Genomic DNA, 27,713 nt, shown 5'->3' with positions numbered 1-27,713 from the left:
GTAAACTACAAGGGAATGTTCATATTGCCTCACATTTTGCCTGGTTGTTTTAAATAAATGCACATATGACATTGCCTGTCCCATGTTGTATTGGTCTAAAAATGATTCTTCTTCAGATATCCAGAGTCAGGCCTAGTCTGTGAGTGATGGAAAAAGAGTAGCCCAGTCAGGGCCCAGCAAACTTTTTTTCAGCTGCAAGAAGCAATGGGAGATCCTAAGAAAACACAGGGGAAAGGTGGTGTAAGAAAGGAAAAAAGAGAAATGAGTAGGAAGAGGGAAGTGAAAGAATGAGTGAGGACAGGTAATTAACATTTCTTGTGGGCTTTATTTCATTTAATCTCTATTATGCCCACGAGACAGTATCATTCGAGATATGAGAATCATTTGAGTCTCAGAGGGATAAGAAAATCGTGTAAGGTCAAGAGGTAGAATGCTATGGTATAGGTTCCCAATAACCTGTTCTGTGACATTGCCATCAGGTCCGTGGATATGATAAAAGGTTGGTATTTATTAATCACCTACTGTGTATTAGGTACTGCTGAGAACAGAAAGAAAAGCAGCTTGTTTGCAGCCTCTGATGTCATGGTTTGCTGCCCAACAGCTGTAGTCAGGGGCAGACCTAGGTTCTGTGGGCCCTGAAGCTTTTTTTTTTTTTTTTTGGAGGGGTGAGCTCTTTAAGAAAAGAATATAAATTTTAAAAATACAAGTTTAAGTAAAGGGCCTTCAAAGGAGCCTGTGCAAGCAATGAGCCCTGAAGCTTAAACTTCTTTAGCACCATAGGAAATCCATCTCTGGTATAGCAATAGTTCATCAATTCATTTAATTTAAAAAGTGTCACCGTGGTGCCTCAAAAATGTTCATTTTGGAAATCAGGGGAAGGGGAGGGATGGGACGGCATTGAGGTGGGAAAGTCAAACACACAGCTCAAACTAATCCATACGTTCCATTTTAATAATAGTGCAAAAGACTGATTGTAAATGAGATTTTTCAATTCCCTTTTGTTTATCCCATTTTGCTAAAAAATTCCCTTTTGTGAAAATAGTTAAGAGAGAGAGAGCTTTTATTTCGAGTTCAAATAAACAAATAACCCTGGATCTGCATACAAGCTTTTTCTGGTCTGGAGGACTCTGCTGTTTCCAATCAAGATCTTGTTGTCAAGGTGATAAGCTCTGCATTTCTGGATTTAGAATAAAAATTCCTCTAACGTATTTTATAATCTGGTGATCTTGGGCTTTGACCAGATCCGGCGGATGGGGGTGAGCCGATTCAGAGGCACGCTCTGCGCTCCAATGTCTGTTGTGTTTTCCTGTGGATCAGACCCACCTGGGGAGCTTGTGAAACCCTTTCTGCCCTTTCCTTCTTGTTCTAATGTAGGAGGAATCCTGTAGAGACCGGTCAATTCTGATGCAGTCAATTCCCAGGCGGCTCCCTGCTAAAAACTGCTCTAAAAACAACCCTGTTTCATGAGGGAGGGATTATAAATGTTCTTAACAAAAAGGGAAACCGAGGAACAGGAAAGTAAGAGACTTGCCCTAGGTCACCTAGCAAGTTTATGTCTCAGCAGAACATTCTGCCTCTAAGAAAGTCTGCCAAAGGTTACATACTGAGGAAAAGAGCACATTTCTAGGAGAAGAGAGAGCAATCTGACAAACGGTAGAGGTTTGGGGAAAGGGGTGGTCGTTATGGGATGGAATGTGTTGATTTTAATTGACAACAGGCTTAGGGCACATAAGGGTGTACGAGAACTAATGAACAGCACGGAGTCTGTTAAAAAGGATGCTGTGAGTTTTGGCAAGGGGGAAAAATAGAGATTTTGTACCCATGGAGGATAGACTCTGGGCCTGAGTGAAGGGATGCAACGGCACAAACAAGGAACAGTCTGCCGTCTGGGTGAGGGGGGGTGGGGCAGGGAGGGATTTGCACAGCACCCCGCAGGTCACAGGCCCTCAATCAGTGTTTGTTGAAGGAATTTGCAAAGGAGGAGAGTATAATGTTGCCTCGATTTGATAACTACCATGTTCCTGGTTGCCATGATCCTCGCGTGGGACGCAAGCCAGGAATCCCATAAGCAAAAACAGACAATGTGACGTAATAACCGAGTTTGGACGCTGGTTAAGACTGTCAGAGACGTGGGCCCAGTAGTGAAACCAGCCTGAGATGAGAATGCAGACTCACCCCCTTAAAATCACTTCCCCAATCATCTGGGGTGTGTGTGTGTCGGGGGGAGGTGGGGTGTCTCAGTGTTGGGGGTGGGAGGGAAGGAGTGATTTCATCTGTTTAATGAAAAATGACCTGAACGATTCTCTGATCCTGGAAACTCCCATGTAACTGAGGCCAAGGAAAATAGGATTAGGTCTTACTACTTCTACGATGGCTTTGCATCTTCTGAGAATGAGTTAAACTGGAGGGAACAGAAAAAGAAGGGAATCTCATGTCATTGTGCCTGCAGATAAAGGAGACTTAATGGGACAGATTTCCCCCTGGTCTCCTTCAGACAGTTTTACTTTGGTTTGGCTTCCTTTGCCTTTTCAATGGACACCCCGTTTCCTTGCTATGTGTTCATAATCACAGAAGGTTTGCTCTAACCCCCTTTGGCATTCTGTCTTCTGACAAGCTACTGATTTCAGGGCTAATATTCCCCCTCTGATTTCTTCAAGGGAGCAGCTTTTGCCCTGAAGCATGAGGGTTAAAACCACAACAAACATCTTTGCCAGAATGGCAGCTACGGACATGTAATTCTCTATGCGACCTAATGGGGTGGCACTTTTCAAGATTTTTCTGCTTTGAGTTTTGGGGACACAGTCTCTTCTTCAGAGCAGGTTTTAGGATTGCCAAAAGTGCGCATAAAAAATAAAAAACATCACGACGATCGGGATGTCATGATCTCTTTGGTGCCCCAATTCTTCAAACCATCCTTTTAACAGGAGAACCAGATGAGTAAGTCCACAGGCCATTGTCTTTTTAATGCAATGTATATTTATTGTAAACAATAATATACAAAAAAAAGAAAGGAAGAGAAAAAGGAAAGGTAAGTTTCACAGAGAAAACAAAAGGTTTGGGGGGGAAAACAAGCAAAACAAACAAAACACAAACACAAACCAAACCTTACCTAAAGACAAAATACGATTTAAATGCCAGGTTTCTTAAGTTACAGGAATATTTTTTTTAAAAAAAGATCTGCTTTTATACAGAAATGGAAAGATGCCATATTATAAGAGTGCTTTAAGATTTTACTCTACTGACTTCTAAAACTGTTAATATATCTTTTTTTAAATAAAAAAAAAGTTTGCTGTCTTTTTTAAAAAGCAATCCTCACTCTCCAGCCACAGAATTAAGAATTAAGGTCTGTCAGTGGGCTGACCCCCCTCCCCGTTCCTCCCCCTCTCCAAGAGAACACGAAGGGGAACATCGATGACACACGCTTTTGACACATTGAGTCACAACACACACACACACACACACACGCACACGCACACACACAGTTTAGGCAGCCCAAAGATCTGTGGCAGAAAACACTGCAAATGACTCAGTGATACACTACATCTGCAAACTCTCATTTGTACAAAAAGAGAAACAAGTTTCCAGTTTGTTTTCAACAAAACAACAAAGAGGAAAAAAAAAAAAGGACAGACAAAAAGGCATTTATACAAATCTAGGACAAGGAATCCAAAGAAACTTGTTTTTAATAAAAAAAAAAGATTAAAGAGATAAATAAAAAAACTGGTTACAGTTAAGGACATAATTTAACAACAGATGACCATACCCTTTGAGGACGCGGCTCCAACAACCTATTTTAAAGAAGGTAAATTTAAAAAATAAGAAAAAAAAAGAGGAAGATTTTTTTGTTGTTTTTAATTAAAACCTCTCCTTACAAAATAAATAATTTTAGCACATGGAATGTCTTGAAGTTAACTGCTGGTTTTCAGAGAGGCACAGGTGACAGTGTAAGTGAGAGGATTCTAGCATCTGTGTTCCACATGGGGCCCGGGCAGGCAACCAGGGGGCAGTGTTCTGGGGCACAGTATTGGCTGCTGAAACATTCCCCAAACAGATTTCGTCTCCTTTGCTTGCTTTTTGCTTCTTTCTTAAGGTTGCGGTGAGCGAGCAAACACAGGAGGATAAATGCACTAGAAGAGGGCACAAGGATTTTCCAGCAGCATGGTTTTAAGGCTTTAAGGTGTTTCTCGTTTAAAAAACATATATATGATAAAGCTTACCAAATGCTTACCAAATCGTCTCTAGACTATTGTTTACTTCCGTATTTGCAAAATAAGGCCTTGATTTTTCTAAGGCAACTCCTCCTTGAATCAGAAAGCCTGAGGAATTAAGCAAAGCTAACCCCCCCAAACTGATCACGTAACACAAATCTGTGGCTTCTGTAGGTTAATACAACACACACACTTTTTTTTTTGTCTGTTTGTCTGTAAGAGAAAGCAACATCTGTACAAAAATACTCTGGTTGCAAGAAAAGCTAGGGCACGCTGTTCGACTAAGTAGTTTAGCTGTTGGAAAAATAAGAGCATTTAATTTTTTTTATCTAAAAATATGTATAAATCCCCTCAAAATGGTAATGAATCATACACAGTACATACTAAAAATATTTAAAATAGAGAATATTCCTCACAGAGGACTTTTTTCTTTAATTACCGCTAAAAAATAATTACAAAGTCCAAACAGGCAGAGAGACTGAGCCAACTGGTCACACGAATCTCCATCACCCTCCACGCTTGCTTTGAAGGTTTCCAGTCCAGTTTCCCGTCGGTTCTGCTGGTCCGTCTAGCCAAGAGTGGCCTGGCCACTGATTCGCAACAAGGTGGTAATGCGTTTGGATAGTCAGTGTTTCTGTCTTGTAATCTGAGTTCGACTTGCCTTCAGCGTACATGTCTTTAAAGGTAAGAAAAAAAAAAAAATGTCCAAAGGAAATTCTGGTTGGTTGCGTTATTTCTTGGGTTCTTTTTACGATCGTCATGGCCATCGTCGCTCTCTCAGCGTTCCTCAAGGTCTGGTGAGCTGTGTGTAGACGGGCTGTTCCCAGTGCTGGGGGCTGTGGGTCTGCGGGATGGAAGGGACCCCGGAGGTGTCGGCGATGGGGGTGTACATGGGCCGCTGCGCCGGGTTCATGTAGGTGAAGGTGGAGTAGAGGCCGGAGCCCTGGCCCGCCGCATGGCTGTAGTAGGAGCCGGAGTTCTGGTGGTCAGTGTAGTCGTACTGCGAGCGGGTGACGGGCGGGTAGGACGGGCTGTAGTGCGGGAGGCTGAAGGGGCTGTAGGCGATCTGCTGCGGCGAGCGCTGCTGCTGCTCGCTGTAGTGGCTGGGACTCAGCTGCTCCGTCTTGATGTGCGTTCGCGGGGCCTGGCCCGGCTCGCTGCTCAGCGTGGTCAGCGTGTGCGCCTGCGCCGGCGGCTGCGGGGGCGCCTGCGCGGACGGCTGGGGGGGCGCCTGCGCGGGCGGCTGCGGGGGCGCCGGCGGGGCCGGCGGGGGCGCCTGCGGGGGCGGCGGCGGCGCCTGCTGCTTGGACATCCACACGTGGCTAGCGCCCGCCGGGGTGGCGGCTGTGCTGCTGATGCCGTAGCTGCCCGTGTAGGTGACCTGGCCGTGCGTGGCCGGCACCCCCGGGTGGCCATTGGGCGGCAGGTACTGGTCGAACTCGTTCACGTCGAAGGTCTCGATGTTGGAGATGACGTCGCTGCTCAGCTCGCCGATGTCCACGTCGCGGAAGTCGATGGGGGGCTGTCTGCCCCCCTCTGGCAGCGGGCGCCCCTCTCGCTTCAGGTCAGCCTTGCCCGGCTGCACGTCGGTTTTGGGGGTGGTGGGTGGCGTCGGTGGACCCTGCGATTGCCCTGAGGACGATAGAGGAAGAAACACAGGGCAATCAACCAGGGCTGTACGGAGGCTTTAGTCTCAGGAACCCTCCTGGGACCCCCTCCCCCCCTCCTCCGCTAAAGTGTCCCGTATCCGCGGGGGAGGCGCGCTGCGCCCGAGAGAAATCGCTGAATGATTAACTCGCCGGTACACACTCGGCAGTCTCCTTTTATCAGGGGAGGGGGTCTGAGGCCCGGAGGGTCCGGAAGACCAAATTGCTACACGTACAAGAGCCCCATGTGTGCTTTTGGGCTGGGGGAGCAAAAAGAAAAAGGGAGAAGCCCTGTAAAGCTGTAAAGGCATTTTACCCCGCAATAAAAATTACTGTTAGGATGCAGGGATTAGGTTGGGGTGTGTGTGTGTGTGTGTGTGTGTGCGCGCGTGTCTGTGTGTTTTCAGGGGCTTGGTGCAGGGGTTAGTGTGTTTCCCTCCCCAGGGAGCGCCAGGTCCCTAAGCAGAGCCCACTAGGTGGCTGGGGGCCCGGGGGTGTGCCAGAAGGGGCGCGGTGGCCAGGCCGGGGTGGGGGCCGGGAGGAGACTCACCGGAGTGCTCTCCGGGGGAATGGACCTCGCTCATGCCGGAGGAGGAGTGCGGCGAGTCGGCCTGCAGCGCCTTGAAGATGGCGTTAGGGGAGATGTGCGTCTGCTCCGTGGCCTCCTCGGCCTCCGCCTGGCCGTTCTTCACCGACTTCCTCCGCCGCGGCTGGTACTTGTAATCCGGGTGGTCCTTCTTGTGCTGCACGCGCAGCCGCTCCGCCTCCTCCACGAAGGGCCGCTTCTCGCTCTCATTCAGAAGTCTGGGGGCGGGGTGGGGGGGGTAGCAGACAAAAAGAGGGAGAGAGAGAAAGAGAGGGAGGGGGCTCCGTGAAACCGGCTGAGCTGTCAGGTCGGCGGGAGGGGGAGGTGACCCCCACCCCTCGGCTTCTTCGAACACAGCCCCCCTTCCTCCCTCCTCCCTGCTTTCCAACCACTACCGCAACTCGAAACTTTTCTTTAAAAAAAAAAAAAGTAAAAGGAAAGAAGAAAACAAAAATCTCCGTTCTTCTAGACCGACCTGAGCGAGCGGATCCTCCCCGCGCCGCCCTCTCCCCTTCTCTCCTAGTTTGGAAACCCTGGAGATGAAAATAGCTTTCCGCGGCTCCCGCTCTCCGGGCCTTTGCTACTGGAGTTATACCCGCCCCCCCTTCCATCCGCAACACCCTTTAAAAACTTTCTGAAAAACCACTTAATCTGCAAGGAGCTCCTCCTGCCCGCCCCCACCCCCGCCACCGCACTCACACACACTGCACCCACCTATTTCCAGCAGCCTCCCTTCTCGCCCCTCCTTCCTGCCACAGGGCCCTCTAGCCTCGGCTTCTCCCCCCACCCTGCATCCCATCTCCGTGGGCGAAGGGCTTCACGGGGGAACGCAGTTCGAGGGAGGGGGAGGCGGATTTCAATTCCTTGGGATTGAACTTCAGTGCGGCGGGAGATCCAGCCGGCAGCCCTCTCCCACCGAGTCTCCTGCTGGTGTTCTCCCCTCCTCTGGCCATCTTCCCCCCACCCCGCCCCGCCGCCCCTCCCCGCTCCACCTACCCCCTCCCCCTTTCCCCCAAGAGCAATCCAAGAACTTTGTCAAACTCTGAGCCAAGTTACACCTCGTCCCCATTCCTCCCCCTCGCCTCCCCCCCCCCGCCCCACCCCGCCTGCTCCGGGACCGGCAACTCCCTCCTGCTGGGAGGCGGGGCGCGGAGAGACGGTCCCGGCCAGCGCCCCCCGCCGCCGCCGCGGAACCCACCCTGCCGCGCCCGCCCTACCTCCAGAGTTTGCCCAGCGTCTTGCTGAGCTCGGCGTTGTGCAGGTGTGGGTACTGGTCGGCGAGCTTCCTGCGCGCCGCCTGCGCCCACACCATGAAGGCGTTCATGGGCCGCTTGACGTGCGGCTTGTTCTTGCTCGAGCCGTTGACGCGCACCGGCATGGGTACCAGCGTCCAGTCGTAGCCTTTGAGCACCTGGCTGACGGCCTCGCGGATGCACACGGGGAACTTGTCCTCTTCGCTCTCCTTCTTCAGGTCCGGCTCGCCCTTGGGGAACGTGTTCTCCTGGGGCCGCGTGTTCTCGGTGTCGGAGCCGGAGCCCGAAGGGCAGGGCGAGCCCGCCGAGTCCTCGGACATGGAGGGGCTGGGGGCGCCGGACAGGCCCTTCTCCTGCTCGTCGGTCATCTTCATGAAGGGGTCCAGGAGATTCATACGCAGGCCCGGGACAGGGGGCGGGTGGCCGGGAAAGGCGAGAAGCCGCGGCGGCTCGGGGGCTCGAGGCGCGGGCTACTCTCCCCTCGGCTGCCCGGACGCGGGGCGAGCGGCTCCCGGGGAGCCTGGCGCGTCACTCGGCCGCAGCGGCGAGCTTTTAGGAAGGCGCGCGGGGGCCAGCCCGCAGCTGCCCGCTCCAAGTGGGGGAAGGCGAACTGGAGAGGAGGGGGGAAAGAAAGCAAAAAGCGGGGGGCGACTGCACCCCTTCTCTCCTCCTCCTGCAAAGAAAAGTTCCTGGAGTGAAACTGGCAAGTCGCGGCGCCACTCAAGTTCCCAGTCAGTTTCAAGCTCCGCACTCCGCTCTCCAACTCCCAGCCCAGCGGCTCTTTAATAAATACACCCCCTCACCTTAGAGACGTCAGCCAATCACAGCACGGCATTTCAGGTTTCAGGGCTTGGCAGGCAGCTGATTGGACCCACTTCGGGGGGGAGGAGGATTGTGGCGCTGGGCAGGGTGTTGAGAGGGGAGGGGCGGAGTGGGGAGGGGAGCGCAGCCGCTGGTCCGCCGGTGGGGGGTTGGGGGGGTGGGGTGCTGCGGGGAAAGCGGGGGACCCGGGACGTCCAAGTGTGTAAGTTTGCCGTGCTCTGGTAATGTCAGAATTCGGTGCCGTCTCCGCGCGAATCTTTGCGCGCCCGTGTGTGTGTGTGTGTGTGTGTGTGTGTGTGTGTGTGTGTAGACTAGGATCTCTCCCCACCCCCATGCATTTCTGTTCGTTGTTTTCTCCGCGGTCCCGGGGACTTAGTCGGAGTTTGCCATATTCGAAAAGCTGTCGCTCCTGACTTAAATCATAGCCCAGTTTCCGCGCCTGGAGCCGGCCTCCGCCGAAAGCGCTTAGAAATTGTATTGCGAAGCAAAAGTTTTAGTGACTCAACGCCCGCCGTTCCTCGGTAATAATCCATATAAATAGATTTAACATGCTCTGGTTCGCCGGGGCTGGTGCGGCTGGTCGGGATTCGGCTGCGCTCCTGCAAAGGGAATCAATGAAAACCACAGCGAGGTCCCCGCTCAGGCTGGCGGCCGCAGCGACGCCGCAGCCCCGCGCTCGCGGGAGCCGTCCCGCGCGCCTCACCGACCTTGAACTCTGACAAGTCCTTCTCCAGCCGCCCCTCCCCAGCCCCCCACCCCGCCGACCCTCCTCCGTGACAGGGCGACTGCTCGGAGGTTCTGCTTTTCACTTCTGGTCGAATCAGAACGTCAGCAGAGTTGCCCCTGGAAAGAGTTCGCATACTGCTCTGGCTTTGAGAAGTCGAACTTTGCGAATGTGGCTGTCCTGGGCCGCGAGGCTGAGGCCAGTCCCTTGGTTTGAAAAGGCCAAACCAATGGGCACCACTGCAGACAAAACACTTCACTTTGGTGGAGTCGTGCCGCTTTCGCCCTTTTTTTTTTTTTACAAAACACCTGGAGCGGTGAAGCGCCTGTCGTCCTGACTTTAGTCGGGTCCTTTCTGACTTGCAGACGTTCCGGAGTTCTGGGGAGGGGGCTGGGGGTGTCTCTGATGTATTTCACGTGTGATTTGAGCACAACCTTTGTGTTTACACGAACTGCTTAGAGCTTGGTTGGCTCTCTGTTCTGGGAGAGAAGAAAAATCTTAGTCGCCTGCGGGTTACATGTCTCCAGAATCACAAATAAACGCACAACTGTGGAAAATTCAGTTTTAAATGTTCCCCCCACCCCTTTCTGGCTCTCGCCAATGTTCGCCTCCGAATTAAATTATTGTTAGTGTCCATCGGCCCGCATCATATCAAAGACTTCTTATTTCTAACTTGCAACTTGCGGACACTCTTGCAAGATTTCAAAGAATGTTTTCCTTTAAGAATTTTTAAAAATCTCGTTTTAAAAGAAAGTCTTTCTGAAGAAGTCAACATTTGTTACAGGAAATGGAACTCTTCAGAAGGTAGTCAGCTACAAACCTGTTAAACAATATTTACTTTTTAAACGAATGTAACTCACAAGTGGATGTCTTTAGTACCCTGTAGCTTGTTTACCCGTTTGAGAGACATCATACAATAGCCTTGTATTCATGGCTCCGTGAACACGCTCGGAAAGTATAAGAACAGCTTCGTCCTTTCTTAGGAGAAAAAAATCCCGGTTAGTATGGACTGATTTCTGTATCCTAGGGAGGGGACAGTTGTTAGTATAACTGTGTCTTCGCAGACACCTGACCCAGGAGGGGACTCAGAGGCCAGAACTTCGGGCAGAAGTTTTAACCAGGCCATCTGTATTTAGTCGCATTTTATTGTAATTCCCATGTTTACTGGCATAAAGGCAGTGAAGACGACTGTGACTTTAAGATATTTTGGAGGATTTCACTAAATATTTGTCAAGATAAATACGTACACATAATATATTCTTAGTACAATTACGTAATAGGAGATACGTAATATGTCGCATTTTAAATGATAAGTTACCGGGGTGTATCCCTTTTCTGTTCGTTTGATGCCAGCATTTTTGTATCTTTTTGAAAACCTGTGGTAAACAATCAGTTGACTTTAAAAACGGGCTGCAGTTTTTAGCAGTATCCAGAGGGGGCGCCAAAAGCCCAGAAACTGTCTGACACAGAAACTGCGGAAAACGTAGACGGTGGTGGAGAGGGGGTGGTGTGTTCCATTCAGTCAGGACTGCGTGTTGCTGCTGAGATTTATCTCGGCAGAAATTCCTACTCGATATCCCCTCCCGTGCGGATCCACCTCTGGGCATCCCAGTTAGGGGAACTGGGAGGTGTGTGTCTAGGGCACGGGGCAAAAAAAAAAAAAAAAAAAAAAAAGCGTTCGAGATGCCTGACGTTTCTGTTCTGCACAGAACGGGGACACCGAGACCACAATGACCCTGGGCTCCCAGGTGCCAAGCGTCGCCCTCTGCTCGGCGTGCCGGGACCAGGCCAATTCTGACCCGTGAGCACCGTCCATTAGCCAGTGGGGGCGATCCTGCCTTTCTGCAAGCGGTCGGGTGCCAACACTCCTCCACCTCTCTGCCGGGGCTCTTCTGCGTCGCCCTTGACCTCCCTAACCTGCCCAGGGAAGAACGCTCGCAGTCCCCGACCGGAGCACCTGAGTCAGAGAGAACCCGAGGGAAAGAAACCCGTGCCACAATGTTCCGCTTACAGATCGGGAAACTGAGGCTGTCGGCCCACTTTCAGCCAGAGCGCTCTGCCTGGGAGCTAAACAGTCTAGTGGGGCTGAGGGAGGAAAAGGACGCAGATCAAGAAAAGGGGCAGGCGATGGACCGCACTCCACGGATCCCGAGTCGCGCGCTTGGGTCCCGCTCCGCAGCCAGCGCCGCGAGGTCTGCCGCCGGGAGCGGAGCCTTGGAGGTGCGAGCGGATCCCAAGGGGAACCTCGGGAAACCGAGGTCTGGGATACCCGCCCCCCCCCCCCACCACCACCACCACCGCTTCTCTACTTCTCGGCGTCGGGGGCCGGCGCCGGGCTCAATTTCCCCAGCCCGGGCGGCCAATCTCCCTCCGCGCCTACGCGGGAGCCCAGGCAGGAGCCCAGGGGTGCTGGCGCTGAGCAAGTTTCCCTGGCTCGGGGGGAGAGGGGGGGGCTGGTGCAAACGCCGGGGGTCGGGGGGGGTTCCGTCTCGGATGGGGGTGGACGGTGTGAGCGGATGGGGTTCCCTTTGCCTGGGGAATTAAGGACCACGACCTCCCTCTACAAAATTCCTTAGCAAAAGTGGGGACTGTGTCTAAATCCGTTTTCTGCAGGGAGGCAAGTCCTGGAAGAAATTGGTCGGGGTGAGAGCGGCAGCATCTCCCAAAGATCTCAGCCCCGGGCAACGTTTTCTACATAAGTGCTCAGGACGAGGGATGCCCCTTCTCTGTGCCAGTTCCCCTGGCCTGGTTCCCTTGAGGTCAAAGACCCCAGTCCCTGGCGGAACACTTAGGTCCCTGGCCCTCCCTCCGCTGCCAACCGCTCCTTGGTAATTAGCAGTTTTCACTGGGCGTGGAGCCTGTTTGCCTGTCGCTCTTCGCGCCGGGCACCAGTTCTCTTTGAAAAGGAGCGGCAGGTAAGCTTGTCCCAGGACAAGCGTTGGGCCGGACGGCAACAGCAAGAGAGCAGAGGAAAGTCCCAGGTCGCTTCGTTAGGTACGCAATAAGTATCTGTTGACCGGCCAAGTAAATGTGATCTTTGGACATCGCAGGCCTCCAGACCTCCCAGCAACACGTTCCACAAACGCATGTGACTGTATGTTTCTCCATGTAAATTTCTCCCCAAACGGGCGCCCTGCTCTGGGAGATTAACCGACCAGTGTCACCCAAGACTATATAATTCCAGCGCCCCTAAAACTGCAGGCCGAGAGGGGCATTTCAGTTTTCTTCCCGTCTCTGTTTTCGAAGAGAAAAGGGGGTGAGGTGGACGGGAGAAGGTGTCGGGTGAAGGAGGCACGAACCGTCAGTGTGCTCCCCTGTGACCCGGCCAGGCCGGGGGCGCAGACCCTAGCCAAAGCAAGAGACTGGATGAGCTAGTCCAGGGCTGGCCGGCTATCCGAGGGGGAATGCAGGGGTCGGAGTGGGGAAGTCTCAGTCCCAGTCCCAAAGGGACTTGGCTTCCAAAGGGAGTGTGCGTTTTTTAAAAACCTTACTTTTTCGAAAATATCTGTTTTTAGTCAAGGTACAAGGGAGCCGCGCATCATTCGGATTGCTTCCACGCATGCATCCCCAGAACGGCCTGCGGGAAATTTCCTGGGCCAAGTGTTTTTTTCTTTTTTCTTTTTTGTCCCTCCACAATCTTCCTCTTTTAAAAATCTCTCAGGCATTTTCAGCTGAAGGTGCTTTTGCCTTGATGTTTCAAAAATACAAATAAAATAAGCGCTCGACGCAGCGGTGCCTCGGTTGCCGACGGCTCCACAGGGTCAGGGCGCTCACTTCAGCCCCCAGGAGTTTCCTCTGTAGATCAGATTCCCACCTGCCTCCCCTCGGGGCCCCTTTCGGTTCAGGGTGTGTTCGGTCCCAGGGAAGGAACCGACAGAAAAGAGCTGAGATTCTCAGGAGTTTTCTGCCGAATCCCCAAAGGGACGGCGGGTTCTAGAGCGAGGACTTAATCTCAGCCTGAGGGGACTCTAACAGCTGCTCCCTCTAAGATGTCCTCAGGGGTGCGCGATTATTTCGGATCTTTATGAATCTGGGAAATGTTTCCATCCAACTACAAAAGGGAGAAATGCTATTATTGAACAATCACGCAGATTACTGTCAGAATTAAAGACAAATTATCTTGTGTCTTTCTCGCAGTCCTTTTCTATCCCTGGGGCAGAACGCATCTCCCGGGTTTCTGGCACCTCTACGTTCTCAGGGCCAAGCCGGACATCCTTCCTGCCGAGACTGGGGCCCCGCTTCGGAGCGGCGTGGGCGAGGCTCAAGGGCAGAGAGCGCAGCTGGGTCGCCTGCCCTCCGGTCGGAGCTCAGGCGGCAGCGGTAGCGCGTTCTGCCCCGAGGGCCCCGGGAAGGCCAAGGCCATGATGTCAGCCCCCAACTTTCGAGTTTCCCCGGAGTGAAGTCTTAAGGCGGAGGGTTCTCAGAGCTGTGACGTCGCAAAAACTGTAGCGGGTAGGCGGACCGAGAGCCTGGTTATACAGCCTTGGGGGTTCTCCAGGTGGGGGCCACAGGGAACCCGGGGGACCCGCTGGGCTTCCTGCCTTGTCATTGTTTATTTCAAATTAATTTCTTGGTCCGCGTCGCTTTCCGCAATCCTGCAGGAAGGACAGGCAGCATGATGACCTGATCCCCTCCCGGGGTTGCTTCAAGGGAGAAGCAAGGGGTGTCTGGTTCTCTCCCAGCTTCCAATAGGCAGATGAGGCATTTTGAGAAAGCAGGTTTTCTTTTCTTTTCCTTTTTTCTTCTCTCCGTGACATTTTTCTCCCCAGGCCCTTTCACTGATGTAAAAGGAGTAAGTAAACTCTTAAATGCCCCCCACCCCCGCCGCCCTCCCTTTTTGACGAGCGTGAGATTTGGCCTGGCTTAGATGAGAACAGGGTTTTTGTTGTGTTGTTGCTGTCGTGGTTGTTTTTTGTATCCTCGCCTTTACATCGTTAAGACCCAGAAAACTCTCACAGTGTCCGTGTCTCCATCTTTGGGACAACACGTGTGTACTTCCAATGGGAAAGTGCAGATTGCTTCTGTCTCACTGAGTTCTTGGGCTGGAACCTGATGCTCCCCCAGTATCCTGGTGGGAGGAAACATGAGAGAAGGCCCAACAGCCTGGACGAGGCAGGAGTGGTGGCAGAAACGACTTCCCTCCCCGGTGCCCCTAAAGCTCACAAAACTGCCAACTTCGGCTGACAGACGAGGACTGTCCTTTTAGTCTCACCTGCCTTCATAGCCACGCGCCACGCAGAGACACATGGCAGTTCTCCGTATAATTTAAGGGTAGGGTCACTAGAGATTCGCACCTCAGGGCATTTATTATTCTTCAAAAGGGACAGGTAGTCTAAGACAGCCCTAAACGGAGGCATCTTTTCCTTACATACTCCCTTTCTGGGAGCAGTGGCGACGTCTCACAGGTTGGGAGGTTGTCCTCGGAAAAGTGGTGTCTGATGGAAGGAGGGTTCTATCTCCTGTAGAAAAGGAAGGTAGGGTGGGTAGTCTTGGCTCACATGCTCTGTCTTGGCTTTCACCCCCTGCCTCCAGGGTCTGCTCCCCCACCAGAGGCCTGGCCCGTGAAGGAGCCCCGAATCCAGCTGTTGTTTGAACCTCAGCTGTCCTAAACGCATGAGGTATCATGGGCAGCAAACCAGGTGCCTCTGGTGCCTGCAGATTTCCAAGGTGTGGGTCACCCCGGACGGCTGTGCGGGAACGGGCCCCATAGGTCTGAGTGTTGTCTCCAGGACCCCAGATAGTGGAGTACAGCTCTGGGTGGAGGAAGTACAGCGTAGTGGGGACATCTTGCTCTCTCCATTCCCATTCCCTTTCCCGTCATTCTTTCCCTTGTCATCTCTGTCCCAGAGAGCCCAACCTTAGTCATCCTCAGCTCCCACATAAATCAGTTCAGTGGACATTGCTTGATGGGCGGGCTATGTGTCTGAACGTCCAAAGGGGACGAGACTGCTGTCGTCTCCTGTTCTGCTTTCCATCAGAATTCAGCCTCTGAACTCCACCCATTCCCTGCTTTGTCCTTTGGGCTCACGATGTTCTGAGATCTGCTCTCTCTGCCTCTGCCATGATTTCCCCTCTTCCTGCCCTGAAAGAATGCGTGGGTCGCAGAGAGCTACTTCCCATCCTTGTGGCTCCATCAAAGTGCTGAGGGAGAAGTGGTCCTGAGCTCCTGGCTCAGTGTCCGATCCCTTTCCATCTCCTCCCTCTTGCCCCCAGAGCTCACCTCTCTCCTTCTGTCCCCACTGATGCCGTTCTGCCCTGTGCCTCAGCCATCATTTTCCCCGCCCCCCCCCCTTTCTTGGTCCAAGCCCAGAAACGCCTTGTAGTGTGGGATATATGCTTCACTCTCTCTTTGGAGGACATCTGCCAACCAGCACAGTGGTGATGACAGTTTCCAGATGATTTTCCAGGAGCAAAGAAATCTTCTGAGGGAGGAGAGGGTGGCATTGGCCAAACGCTGAGTGGGCTGAATGTTGTGGTTCCGGAGAGGCCCAGGAAGGTGGGGTTTTGGGAGGCTCCAAGATTTCTTTTTCCCCTTTCGATTCTGCCTAAAGCAAAACTCACTAATTGCTTTTTATTTTCCTGGCACGGAGAAGGCTCTCTTGATTCTGAGTCTCCTCCAGGAGCTTAGATCTGAGGAAAGCAGGGTTTTAGAGTGATATTGGTGGAGGTGTTTGCCTCCAAGCTCCCTTCCTCAGCTCAGCAAGGCCTGAGACCTGCTTTAGCCAAGTCTTGGGTTAGTATCAGTCAAGAGGACCGGACAGGTTAGGCAGAGGATGGCAAGAACGGTCACCGACCCCTTCCTTTGTCCCCAGGCTTCGCCAGCCCACTTCTGCCAAGGGCACTTTGATTTTCAGTCAAACAAACCAGGAAGTGACGGTGAGGCTGCTTTTGAGACTTAAGAATGGGTCCAGAGAAAAGACCAGGTTCTCTTTTGATTCTAAGAAATCCCAAGCAAAGCTTCCTTGGAATTTCCTTAGAAAGAATTATTGATTTGCCTTCATTTGCTCATTCCTGAGAGTAGTCCTAATTCCTCAGGTCTTTTCCATGTTTCTTTGGTTGTTTCTCAATGACTCACGTATTGAAGCGGCCCAGCCTTCCTGGATTTATGTACTGGCTTAGACCTCATCTTCGAGAGTTTCCTTTCTCATGGGCTGGGGAGCCTTCCTTACAACCCTTGCTGGCAGCACACCTCTCCCTTTGCAGGGAAGGGTGTCTCTCTCGGATAAAAGCTGCCCTCATCTACTGTTCTCTTGGGAAAGATGTGAGTCTTATTCAGACTATGGAGTAAATGACTATATACTTAGTATATTCTCGGTCTCAGAGGTAGCCAGACGTTAACAGGAGATAGAGATCCGAGGTCTTCACAGATCTAACCCCTCTGTGAAGACTTGAGGTCTCCCCAGGAATGGATACTTGCTCTTATCTCTCTGTTTTTATAACATTTTGTTCATGCCTCTCTGTGTTGTCATTTGTCCTTTGTGCGGATATGCTTACCGTTAAACTGTGATCTCCTTGAGGACAAGTACAGGGTGTTATTCTCTTTGTATCCCCAGTCTGTATGCCACAAAGACTCTGCCGAATAAAGATTCATTTAGAGAATGAATGACCAAAATTTAGCCACAGCAATGAATATCTAATGGTAGATTTCTGCTAGTCACGTGGTGAGACACCTTGGCTGGTCGGATGAGATACCTGTATGGCTCCCCTCCAAAATGCGTCCCGTAGACGGCTGCCTATGCCACTCACAAGGAAGTATGTCCTTGTTCTGGAATCCTCTTTTAAGTTTCCTACCCTCTGACTTCTTCCTATAGGAAAGAGTGTTGGAGACATGCCTTTGGAGAATTTTTGGAGTGATGGATGTAAAGCTGTTAGATTACAATCTTTGTACATTTCTGGCCTGGATTTACAGGTTCTGAGAAAACAAACCACAAACTGAAATAATTATTAACATATCAGAACCTCTAAAGCCCCCAGACCTTGCTACCCAAATATACAAGGATAATAAATATTTTTTTCTTCCTGGTTTTCTTGCTTGCTTTTCTAAGCATGAGGTACAGTCCTTTCATGGATGAGCCGCGGTGCACGGTGTGGCTGCCTGTCGAATGAATGGTGGGCGGGGATAGTGGGGAAGGGGGGTGGTCCAGAGCAGAGTAGACGGTTATGACCTGGCTTTCCTCTGCAGCTCCGCTAAGAAAGGCATTTTCTTTCCTCTGCCAAGGGCGCTGCTGTTTGTTTGGAGAAGGAGGGCTGTGGGTATGGAATTAGGGGTGTCATGTGGCGGGAGCTACCTGAAATCTGCAGGCTGATCAGTCCCAGGAGCCCCAGAGGCACAAATCCCTCCCCTACTCCTCTTTGGGGACGGGGGGGGGGGGGGGGGGGGGGGGGGGGGGGATTTAAAGGGAAAGAGAGGATGAAAGTGTGTGTAACGTGGATGTACGATGTCTAGGGACTTGGGGGACTCTTGCAGTAATGTTTGGACCTAGCACCCTACATCCTCTCCAACCAAAGGCACTTGAAAAACAAAATCACCCGTCTCCACCCCTGCCCCTCATTCCAAACGCTGACTAACTTGGAGGAAGAAGAAAGAAGGGGAGAAGGAGAGGTAGAAGGCAAGGAGAAACAGGAGGAGGAGAGAAACCGGAGCTTTGGGAACTATTGCACTGGCTTGAGGGTGGGGTGGGGCGGGGTGGGAGGAGTTAATTTCAACATGTATTTATTTAGCTATTAAGTGTCAACGTGTCACGGCTCTTTGCTCTTCCTGGGTGAAACTTGGTATACGGGTGGGGTGATGCAGTGCGGGGTCGAGGATGGGCATTCTCTTCCAGCCAGTGGGCGGCCACCCCGGGTAGGAAATGTGGGGCTCCCGGCTTGGGGAAGAGAAGCCTCCAGTCTGTTTAGAGCCTGTTTTCTCCCTACTCAGTGCACTGTGTCCATTTCCATCACTCCGCCCCACAAAACCAGCAGCTACCCGGGTCACCCATCGTAGCTCTACAGGGTTCCCTCCGAACGCCCATTCACACGCTGCGGAATCACTCGCTCCGGGGCAGGAGTCCTGGGGGTTCACACTCTATCCCCTCTCTCTTTTTCTCCCACGCGCACGTGTACACGCGCACACACGCATCACTCTAAAGAATCGGCCCTTGTGCCTTCTCATCTATTACTGAAAAATAATTTCACCGCTAATGAGAATACTCCTTGCGGCTGCTTCCTGCTTCTGCTTTTGAAGTGCCCTTACATCCACTCATCAGCTTTATTCCCTGGACATGTTTAGGACGCTGTGAGGGGAAGAAATTATTCTCCCTGCTCTTTCGTGTTCAGAAACAGAAGCCCTGAAAAGAGCGTGTGGCTTGCTCAAGGTCACGCAGTTAAGGGGAGAGGCAGGTCCCTGGATCCCGTGTTGCCAGGGTCGCATCCGCCTCCCCTGGCGCGTCCCACACACGCAGAAGGCCACACACTGCCGTCACTCCCCCACGTTCTCACTGTTTCCCCGGAGATCTCCTTGGGCTCTGGCTCTTTTCTGGGTCACGCGGAGAGACTGGGTGGGGGGGTGCTCTACCCTTTTGTGAAATGTGTCTCTGATCTTATCTCCTCCCTTCTCCCCTAATCAGGGTTTGGCCACCTTTGTCTCAGAGGAGCAGAGAACAAAGTGTGACTTGAACCATGCACATCTGACGTGTCTTTCCTCCTCTTCATTTCCTTCTCACTAGAACCTCTCTGGGTTTGCAGAAGTGGCGCCTTGGCTGACGTCGTTGCACAGCCATCATTGCACTGTGACGTGTGCTGGGATTTCTTTCTTCTCTGGGTTTGGGTGGCAGCTTTCTTACATCTTGATCAAGGCTGGTCCAGGTTTTCAAAATCATTTTATTCAGCATAGCAGAAATGGGAGGTCACTGTCCCCCGAATCCTGGAGAAGTCCTCAGCATTCTGGAAGGCAGGACCCTGTGTCATCACCCTGTCCCTTTTTGCTCCATTGGGTCATTTATTAATAAGAGGAAGTGTTTGCAGAGCCCTTACCATGTGCTTGGCAATCTGCTAAGGGCTTTACCTGGATATGTCACCTGTATCCCCCCAAGAAAACCTTTCATGGTACTTCTTCCTTTCCCCCATTTAATAGATGAGAAAGATAAGGTTTAGAATGGTTAAGTCACTTGTCCAAACTTTTACAGCTCTAAGGGTAAAGGACTAAAAACCCACACTAACAGCAACAGTGAAACAAGAAAACGATAGCCACCAACGCTTGGATGATTATTGTGTAAAAACTCAGAAGACCAGATGGGCTACGGCATTGTCATCTCTCTTCTCCAGTGGGGGAAATTTTACCCATAGCCTTGTTTCTTTCTTGGCCTTGCCTTATTTCCTTTGGACTCTGTGTTTTATGAAGCAACAACCCAGATTTGGGGACAAAAGTTCCCAAACAAGGCTGTCAGTGGAAGAGAAAGGCTTGGGAGGGGAGAGGGGCTGCTGGGATTTCTGACTCTCAAATGGCTGTCTTGCGTTTTCCATAAGTCACGGCTGATTCAGTAACCTGGTGATCTCACTTCCCATCGGTACTCGCTGTTTGCCTTATAGCCATTCTCCCCCTCCTGCCCAGACCCTGGAGAAACACAGTGGAAAAGAAGAGCGCATTCTTTTGGGCAGGAATCAAGATTAAAATCCTCTGGTTCAAACTTGGTCTGTAGGAGAAGACATTTCATTTGTACGGCAAAGACTGATGTTTGAGACTTGATGGTGTACAGCACGTGGGGAGAGGGTTGTGATGATGGTTTAAGGAAAGAGGAAGCTGATGGTCCAAAGAGGGGGGTGGGCAGATGCTGCGGAGACTTGGAGCTCAGCTTCCCCGATGATGTCCTTTCCACCGTTCTCTAGTGGTTTCTCTATGGAGGAGCCAGATTAGAATTCAACTGGACTCAGTCTTCATTTCTGGCAATCATTCCGGTATAATTGGTTGGAAGAAAGGAAAGGTGGGTAAAGGTGATTGCACAGGACTATCTCCAGAGAGTATACAGAAAGGGACAGAAGACCTCCAGAGAAGAACAAAGATCAGTTATTTTAGTAGCACAGTTTATTTATTTATTTATCTATTTATTTATTCATATGGCTGCGCCGGGTCTTAGTTGCAGCAGGTGGGATCTAGTTCCCTGACCAGGGATCGAACCCCGACCCCCTTAACCGCTGGACCACCAGAGAAGTCCCTAGTAGCACATTTTATTGATGTTTCCTGACCTCAGATACTTCTCAGGGGAGCCAGGGAGTCTAGTGGGGATGAGAACAATGACAAATTCTAACGTTAGGACTCCTGCCTCTGGGAAGCATCCAGTACATTCTAACAATGACACAGAGCCCTTTAAAAAAGCATCGCACATTCACTCCACAAACATTTCACGAATGTCTAAGAGAGGCCTGGCTTGTGCTACACAACTACCCAAATGGACCAACTCAGGGCAACTTCATTTCTTAATCCATCACGTCAGGCTGTGCTGCTCTCTTAGCTGAAGGCCTTGCCCGTCCAGCCTTTCGCAAAGAAATGCCACTTTGGGGACCTGATTTTTTTTAAAAAAGCAACACATCCATGCCACATAACTGGACACTGCCCTCTGCCTTCCCCACGTGTGTTGGACGCTCGTCCTAGTCTTTTTCTAGTCTGTGGCCACAGGGGTTTCCATGGATGGTATAAAGTGCTTTGTGTATTGGAAACTGTGAATAAAAAGGTAGAGGGGGAAGAAAAAAAAAAGGCTAACCCTCAAGCTCACCCAAACCCTAAACCTCAGACTCTTGGAAGGAACCAGTGGTGTAAAACTGTCCCAGACTGCAAACATACCGTCAGCAGGGAGCCGTTTCCGAAGAGACTGGTGTTTCTGCCCCTATGGAGGCCTCGGCTGGCCGGTCCACACCGAGGAGTTGAGATCCTTTTTTACGTTTCTGAAAGCAAGACGCTCTCTTCCTGCCACAACCCTCACCCCGCCACCCCCGACCCCTCCAGCCCCGCCCCAAACCTCCCTGCCTCCCAGGAGGATGGCCCTCTCCTCCAGGGGCTCCTGGCTGACCCCCCAGCAAGAGCTGACACCAGCCTCCCCTTGGTAGCACTCACCGCTCTTGCCAGCCCTTATCTGGGAGAGCAGAAGCCCTACCTTTCAGATTCCCCACAGTTTCTAAAAGAAGGTATTGTTATTTTCTCAAAACTGCCCAGGTTAGGAACAAAGGCAGACTCTGGATCTTCTTTGAGCAGGAGTGAGTTGAATTGGCATTCCTTTAAAATGGCTTGTTATTACAGCCGATCTCTGCTAACAATTACCTGACAATATAGAAAGGGATCTGACTCCTTTAGGGTCCTGTTGGGTTTCGCCTTTTCTCTTTTTCTTTTCCTGGAGCCTTAAAAAAAAATGCATACTCACAGCTTAGACGGGCCTAGTGTATTTTCATCCGTGACGTCTGGGGAGATCTTACTGACAAATAATTATTTTATACAGATGTGCGTGCGTGGCTATGTGTCTGTGTACGCACGTTCTCCGAGAAAAGAAAATAGGGATAATTTCTTTCTTTTTATAATCAAGTTGTCGCTTCTTGAGAACAGGATGGTAGAAAAAAAAAAAAGAAAGGAGTGAGGTGCTGAATTTTGGAAACAGAGAGAGAGTGTGATAAGGGATGGTTTGCTTCACAAGCGGGTTTAGCATTTTTTATCTGATTTGAGCAAATGCCTTGAAGGTAATTGGTGCTCAACAAATATTTGTTGAAGGGAATTGCACCTGCTACGCTTGATATGTTTAAGTGAAAGGAAGTCCAGATTGTGTGCTGGAATTGGTTAGGTAGGAGAAAAAATGTTTCACTGACAGTTTGGGAGATAGGAGAGTTCTGAAGGTTCTAACGCAACGGAGCTTGAGAGGATGGTCAGCATGTTTGTTTAAACCTAAAAGCTAACTTCTGCTAACACAGTGCAACCTCCATATGCGTTTCCGTTAAAATCCAAAATCCAGGGCTGCTTAGACCAAAAACGTGACCTCTGTGTTCCCGTATGTCGTGTGACCTTTTGAGAAACACTGCGCTTCTCAAGGAGCCTGTTTTCTCCTCTTAAAAATGAGAAGCTGCCTTGTCTGAGTTTCCATAGATATTTAAGCGGCGTTGCCTCGGGCTTACTAGGGACTTTGACCTCTGAGATGAGAGCTGGATTTAAAAAGCCGATCCAAACAAGCACCTGGCACGATGAGCATTGTTATTCCATTAGATCTATTTGTTTGACAGAGAAGCTTGGGGTGGAATTGGTGGGTGCCCTAGATGCCCTCGCCTGGTGAGAGGTAAGATACTCCATAAATACCTCTTGCAGCCCAACCAACCTCCCAACTCAGTAGACAACTAAACAGAAAATTCCGTGAATACCAGGAGACTGGGTTGTTTGGGGATGGATGGAAGCTCTCTTGAGACTTCCGACTGATACTAGCCCTTTCAGAGGCAATACGTGTCTAGAGGGGGTCAAGTCCCTGTAAGACTCTTTGTAATATGAGCCTCATCCCAAACGCTCAGAATCCTTTTTGATGAGGATGGATTTGATCGCAGATAGAGGGTTGTGTTTGTTTGTCTCAACCTAAAACCAACGTGTCACCTTCCCCTCTCACCCCTTTGTTGCCACCTTCCCGGCTCCCTCTGGCGGGGCCCACACATTGATTTTCATTTTCAACACTTAGAGCCTGACTTAGTGATCTAAGATCACTGACTCAGAAAATGGGAAAGGTCAGTCTGACTAACACCTCACCCAGCGTCCTGGGATTAGCACGCAAAACAAACAGATGGGAGATGGCCTGTAGGCTCCCAAGAGATGATTCCCGTGTGTGAGACAGCCTGGGAGAAACGGACGGCGTTTCTCAAGCTCACTGACATCACTCAAGTTCATGATCCAGGGTTTCACCTTATTGAGGTTGGGGGTGGGATCCTACTGGAAGAACGGAAGAACTAGGCCGGTGGATTAAAAAAAAAAAAAAAAAAAAAAAAAAGGAGGGGAAGGGAGAGGAGTTCTTCCTGCTAATCAAAGGAGAAACCAAATAAAATGAAGGAAGTCCAAGAAAAATACAACGCTGTTGTTTTGGGGGCAGAAGATGCTGGCTCGGAGGCTTCATTGAGTAATCCAAGTCACACCCTTTCTCTGTGTGACTGAAGGAATGTTGGCTGTTTCTCTGAGGCAGGTGGGAGGTGAGTAGACAGGTCTATGGAGATGAGAATTTCTTGGAGCCAGAGCTCTCTGAACATCTCGTGGCCTTGTAGCCGAGAGGCTGGGACACAAAGAAGCAGGAATGTGACGCTGAATTAGAGCCAGGGAGAAGCGACCATGGTCAGAGATGAGGGGAAGCAGAAAAAGGTAGAAGAAAACTCGGAAGCAACAGGGGAAATGACCTTGTCCTTTTTTGTTCTCATCTGAACAGGGCTCCTATGTCCTCAAGAGCCCCTTGGCTCCCTTTCACAAAACCATAGGGCGGCTACCCAGGGAGAGGTAGCGTGTCTGGGTCTGGGGTGCGACGGGAAGCAGGAAGTACCAGTCATTTCACAAGAAGGCTTGACAGTGGAGAGAGAGCCAGCAAAAACTGGCAGACCCCCAAGGTGGGGGTAAGAACGTCTGGCCTGGCCTGAAGAACATTTGGCTTCACGTAGCTCTGTGAGTATGTTAAAAAACACAGCAGTCCACAGAGTTGTTCTGCCAGCCCACCTAAAACATCACTTTCTCTCGCCCATCCTTGATCGTTTCTCTGCGAGGCCAGGTCAGCTGCCGGCGGTGAACTTCCACGGCCCAAGGAAGGATTAATGTGCCCACATGACTTGTCCGGAGAGTCCTTCCCAAAGCAAGTTCTTAAATATAAATCTCATAAATGTGTGTAGGCTCCTGATGGCCACTGCTACCTCATTTCATCCCTCCTCCCCCCCTCACTCCTTCTCCTTCTCTTTAGATTTTAGCAAGAACGTTTGTATAGTTGTAGATACAGCTCTGGAGTTGCTTGTGACTCTACTTTGGGGAGAGTTTCACGGTTTGATCAGTTGGTGGTCCCTTTCCTTCTGAACATGTCCATCTGTTCTGTGGACCTTTGTCTCTCTCCTGGGCTGGGCATCTCTTAGCCAAACTCTAACTTTTCTTCTTCAACTACTAATGGCAAAGACTCAGAAGATGCCCCTTCTTTTTCATCTGATGCAAAATGTATCAGATTCATGAACAGTGTCCTATCTTGGTGCATCTGAAACTGCACTCTTTGGGAAAGACAAATGTCATTAGCGTGCTTTCAATTGTTTCCAAAACGCTTGTTCTCCAAGGATTTGTTTCAGTTCTCGAGTCTCTGGACTTATGCAAACGGGCGTTGTTCCTTATCTAATGCACAGCAATACTCTGGATTCAGAACTCATAAATTCTCTCTCTCTCTTTTTTTTGTTTTTTGTTTGACTTGCCCTGTGACTTTAGAAAAGCTATACCACATCTCTGGGCTTCGGGTGCATCTCTCACTCAAAGGCAGTTCTTCATCAAAAGTTAACGTGCACTCACTCTCCTTTTGCCTTTCCCAAGGCCAGAAGACTGACCGTAGCAATCTCTAACATGCTCCCTTATGGAGGAATCTGGTTAGAGTTGTGTGTGAAGGAGCTTAGAAGGAGGGAAGTTGGAAACTGTCAAGAGCTTTTTGGACTGAAAGATGGCAATCCATTTGCTTAAGAATCAGAGAAGAGCTAATCATCTGTGGGGCATGAGCCCCAGAACTCTCAGGGTTTCATATTTGTATGGCAGCCACCACGGAAAATATCTCTGGGCTGAACAGATGAGGGATGAGTCTGTCTGGAAATATTTCCACAATGTAAATAGCCATGTTTACAGTAGGGCATATGGACAGAGTTTAGAGTTGATAAATTTCCATCACGTAAAAAAAGAAAAAAAGGTGAGCCAGCTAATAAAAGATATACCTTAACAAGTGCTGGTGTCTGAATTCTATTTGTCTGATACAGCATGACCTTACCCAACTATGGCATTTTAACATTCTCTGGTTCCTATCACGACCGTACCGTCCAGTTTTCTGAATTTAAAATCTGAGCACTCAAAGCAGTTCTTTGCAGAAAGGTCTTTGCCCGCTAGACAGAAAGCAGCTCTCCAGGGGACCCTGGGTTTGGCGGGTAGCATCCCTCGTGCTCCAGCAATAGCAGTGGCCTCGATTGTTAAAAGGATGGAGTATAGGAATCCAGGGCAATGAGAAGCGCTTATTGTTGGCTATGTCCTCATCTGTTGGGAGCCAAGAAGTTTTCGCCATTAGAAGATGGCCGACATCCTGCTTCTCTTCCTGCTTAATGAGATAAAAGCCCGCGCTTCCAACGAAAGCCCGCGCACGCAGCACCAATGATAATTTGCCAAGTACTTCCCTTATTCTGGATCCCGCCCCCCTTTCTCTGTACTGTATAAATATAGCTACTGCAGCAATAAAAGTTTGAGGCTTGATCAGGATTTTGTCTTGCCTCCATTCTTTCGCGTCTCCTGCCCCTTCTTCTCTTTTCAACCCCTACAGGTTCCTCCTCGGACTCACAAGGATTTGTCCTGCTGGTCGGGACTCCCGGGGACGCCCGGGGCCGTGCACAATTGGCGCCCAACGTGGGGCTCGAGGAACGGATCCTAACGGAGGTAGCACGCTTACGAACGCCTGGCCAGGCACCCACTGAGCCGCCGCGAGAGTGAACTCGAAAGTGCGGCTCGATTAGGTCCCCGGAGGACTAGCCGCCCTTCGGCAGTTGTGACCGGTAGAGAGTAAGGTAAGTGGAGCTTAAAAATGGGACAGGAATTGAGTTCCCACGAACTCTTTCTTCAGGGGATCGAGGATTCCCTCAAGATGCGAAAGATTAAGGCTAGAAAAAAAGATTTGCGTGATTTTTTTTATATTTTTGTCTGATGTTTGCCCATGGTTCCCACAAGAAGGGACGATAGATAAAAAATGTTGGAATCGTGTAGGAGATTGTTTAAATGATTATTATAAGACTTTTGGGCCTTCTAAAGTATCTGTGACTGCATTTTCATATTGGAATTTAATTAGAGAGATTCTTATGGGTCATTTTTTTGACCCCGATATCCAAAAGGTTGTTGAGACCGGAGAAACAATTCTTAAAGCAGCCCCTATGATTCCAGTGAGGCTCAGGCTGCTTTTCCCCCTGGTCTGTTGGCTCAAATACAAAATGCTGGCCTTAAGGCCTGGCGCCGCCTTCCGCCTAAGGGTTCGGCCACAACTTCTTTGGTGAAAATTCGCCAGGGACCAGAAGAGCCTTATTGTGAGTTTATTAGCCGCCTCACGGACGCCACCGAACGTCTGGTGGGCGACAGTGAAACTGATAACGCCTTTGTTAAACATTTAGCTTATGAAAATGCTAAGCCAGCCTGCCAGGCTGCCCTTCGGGCTCATCGTGGTGGTAGCCTTGCTGATTATATTAAATTGTGTTCCGGAATTGGTCCCTCCCATTTTGTTGGTCTTGCAATAGGAGCCGCCCTAAAAGATTTTATTAAAGACACATCCGCCCTAGACAAACAACAAAAAACTTGCTATAATTGCAAACAACCTGGACACTTTGCCCGGGATTGTCCGCTATATAGACAAGGACAGTCATCAAAGGCTAACCCACAACAACCCCAACATCAATCCCGAGCTCCTCCCATCACCGTTTGTCCTCGCTGTAAAAGAGGCAAACATTGGTCTTCGGAATGTTATTCAAAAACGGACATAAATGGCCAACTACTCCCCCCCAAAAAAAACAGGGAAACTTTTCACGGGGCCAGCCCCTGGCCCCTTCCTTGGAACCGAACCAAGGGGCGATTCGGTTTGTTCCTCAAAAATCTGGACAAGTTCCCCTCACCCAGACGTTGGCTGCCCGAGCGTCTTATTAAACCTATAAATTCTATGAAATAATGAAAATTATCCAGGGCCCTTTTCCCTGAGATTGTATTTCTTTTCCTTTTCAGAAAAAGATGGAGATCCTCTTGGCATTGAAAAGACGACAAAGACAACAAGGACTATCCGTTGTGACCCTGATCCTGTCATCTTTGCTGGTTGTCAGCCAGGCTGAACCCCCTCCGCACTTGCCTCAGAATTTAACCTGAAGCAGAACCAAAAGATGATTCTGGCTGCCCCTCCACTGGAGCGGCATGAGACAGAGACATGCCTACCCCCCTCTTTGATGGGAGGGTATGGGTACCGAGTTGAGTGTGACAGCAAAGCATGCACAAGGGAAAACCTTTATACATAAGGTAATCTCTGTTATTCCCTGTGAGTATGCCTGAATTATGAAAGAGGTTGGTATCTAAACATTGTTTTTGGCTTCAGTATCTAAGATTATTCTTGGCTCTGCCTCTCCTCCCCAAAAGATACCAAGAGCCAGCAATGGTGGACACACATACATTGTCCACGGGAGGATTCAGGTCACTACTCCCTCACTCGGTTAATGCCCACCTCCTTAAAAGAAATAAAAAGGGAGGAGATGTTGGGA

At 50.4% G+C, this 27,713-nt stretch overlaps 1 protein-coding gene across 2 annotated transcripts; it reads right to left on the bottom strand.

Annotated features, from left to right (window-relative positions):
- Positions 1 to 2,959: 2,959 nt before the first annotated feature.
- Positions 2,960 to 8,091, bottom strand: SOX9 (SRY-box transcription factor 9). Of its 2 annotated transcripts, XM_065896918.1 has the most exons (4): positions 7,658 to 8,088; positions 6,405 to 6,658; positions 5,464 to 5,840; positions 4,996 to 5,361 (listed from the first exon to the last, which is right to left on the bottom strand). In XM_065896918.1, exons 1-4 carry the CDS (start codon positions 8,086 to 8,088, stop codon positions 4,996 to 4,998), a joined length of 1,428 nt encoding a protein of 475 aa, XP_065752990.1. The 2 variants fall into 2 exon arrangements, with proteins under 2 accessions (XP_065752989.1, XP_065752990.1); XM_065896917.1 differs by having other exon boundaries at positions 2,960 to 5,840; positions 7,658 to 8,091.
- Between the last annotated feature and the right edge of the window lie 19,622 nt (positions 8,092 to 27,713).

This window comes from Phocoena phocoena, chromosome 19, assembly GCF_963924675.1.
Source record: "Phocoena phocoena chromosome 19, mPhoPho1.1, whole genome shotgun sequence".
In the NCBI taxonomy this organism is placed as follows: domain Eukaryota; kingdom Metazoa; phylum Chordata; class Mammalia; order Artiodactyla; family Phocoenidae; genus Phocoena; species Phocoena phocoena.
This window is presented reverse-complemented; position numbering and strand designations above follow the sequence as displayed.

Bases quoted from the DNA above. Each gene is read 5' to 3' on its own strand.
- SOX9 (XM_065896917.1), bottom strand. From the start codon at position 8,088: ATGAATCTCCTGGACCCCTTCATGAAGATGACCGACGAGCAGGAGAAG. The intron at 6,659-7,657 runs GTAGGGCGGGCG...CCCCGCCCCCAG, and splicing joins ACGCTGGGCAAACTCTGGAG to ACTTCTGAATGAGAGCGAGA. The intron at 5,841-6,404 runs GTGAGTCTCCTC...TATCGTCCTCAG, and splicing joins TTCCCCCGGAGAGCACTCCG to GGCAATCGCAGGGTCCACCG.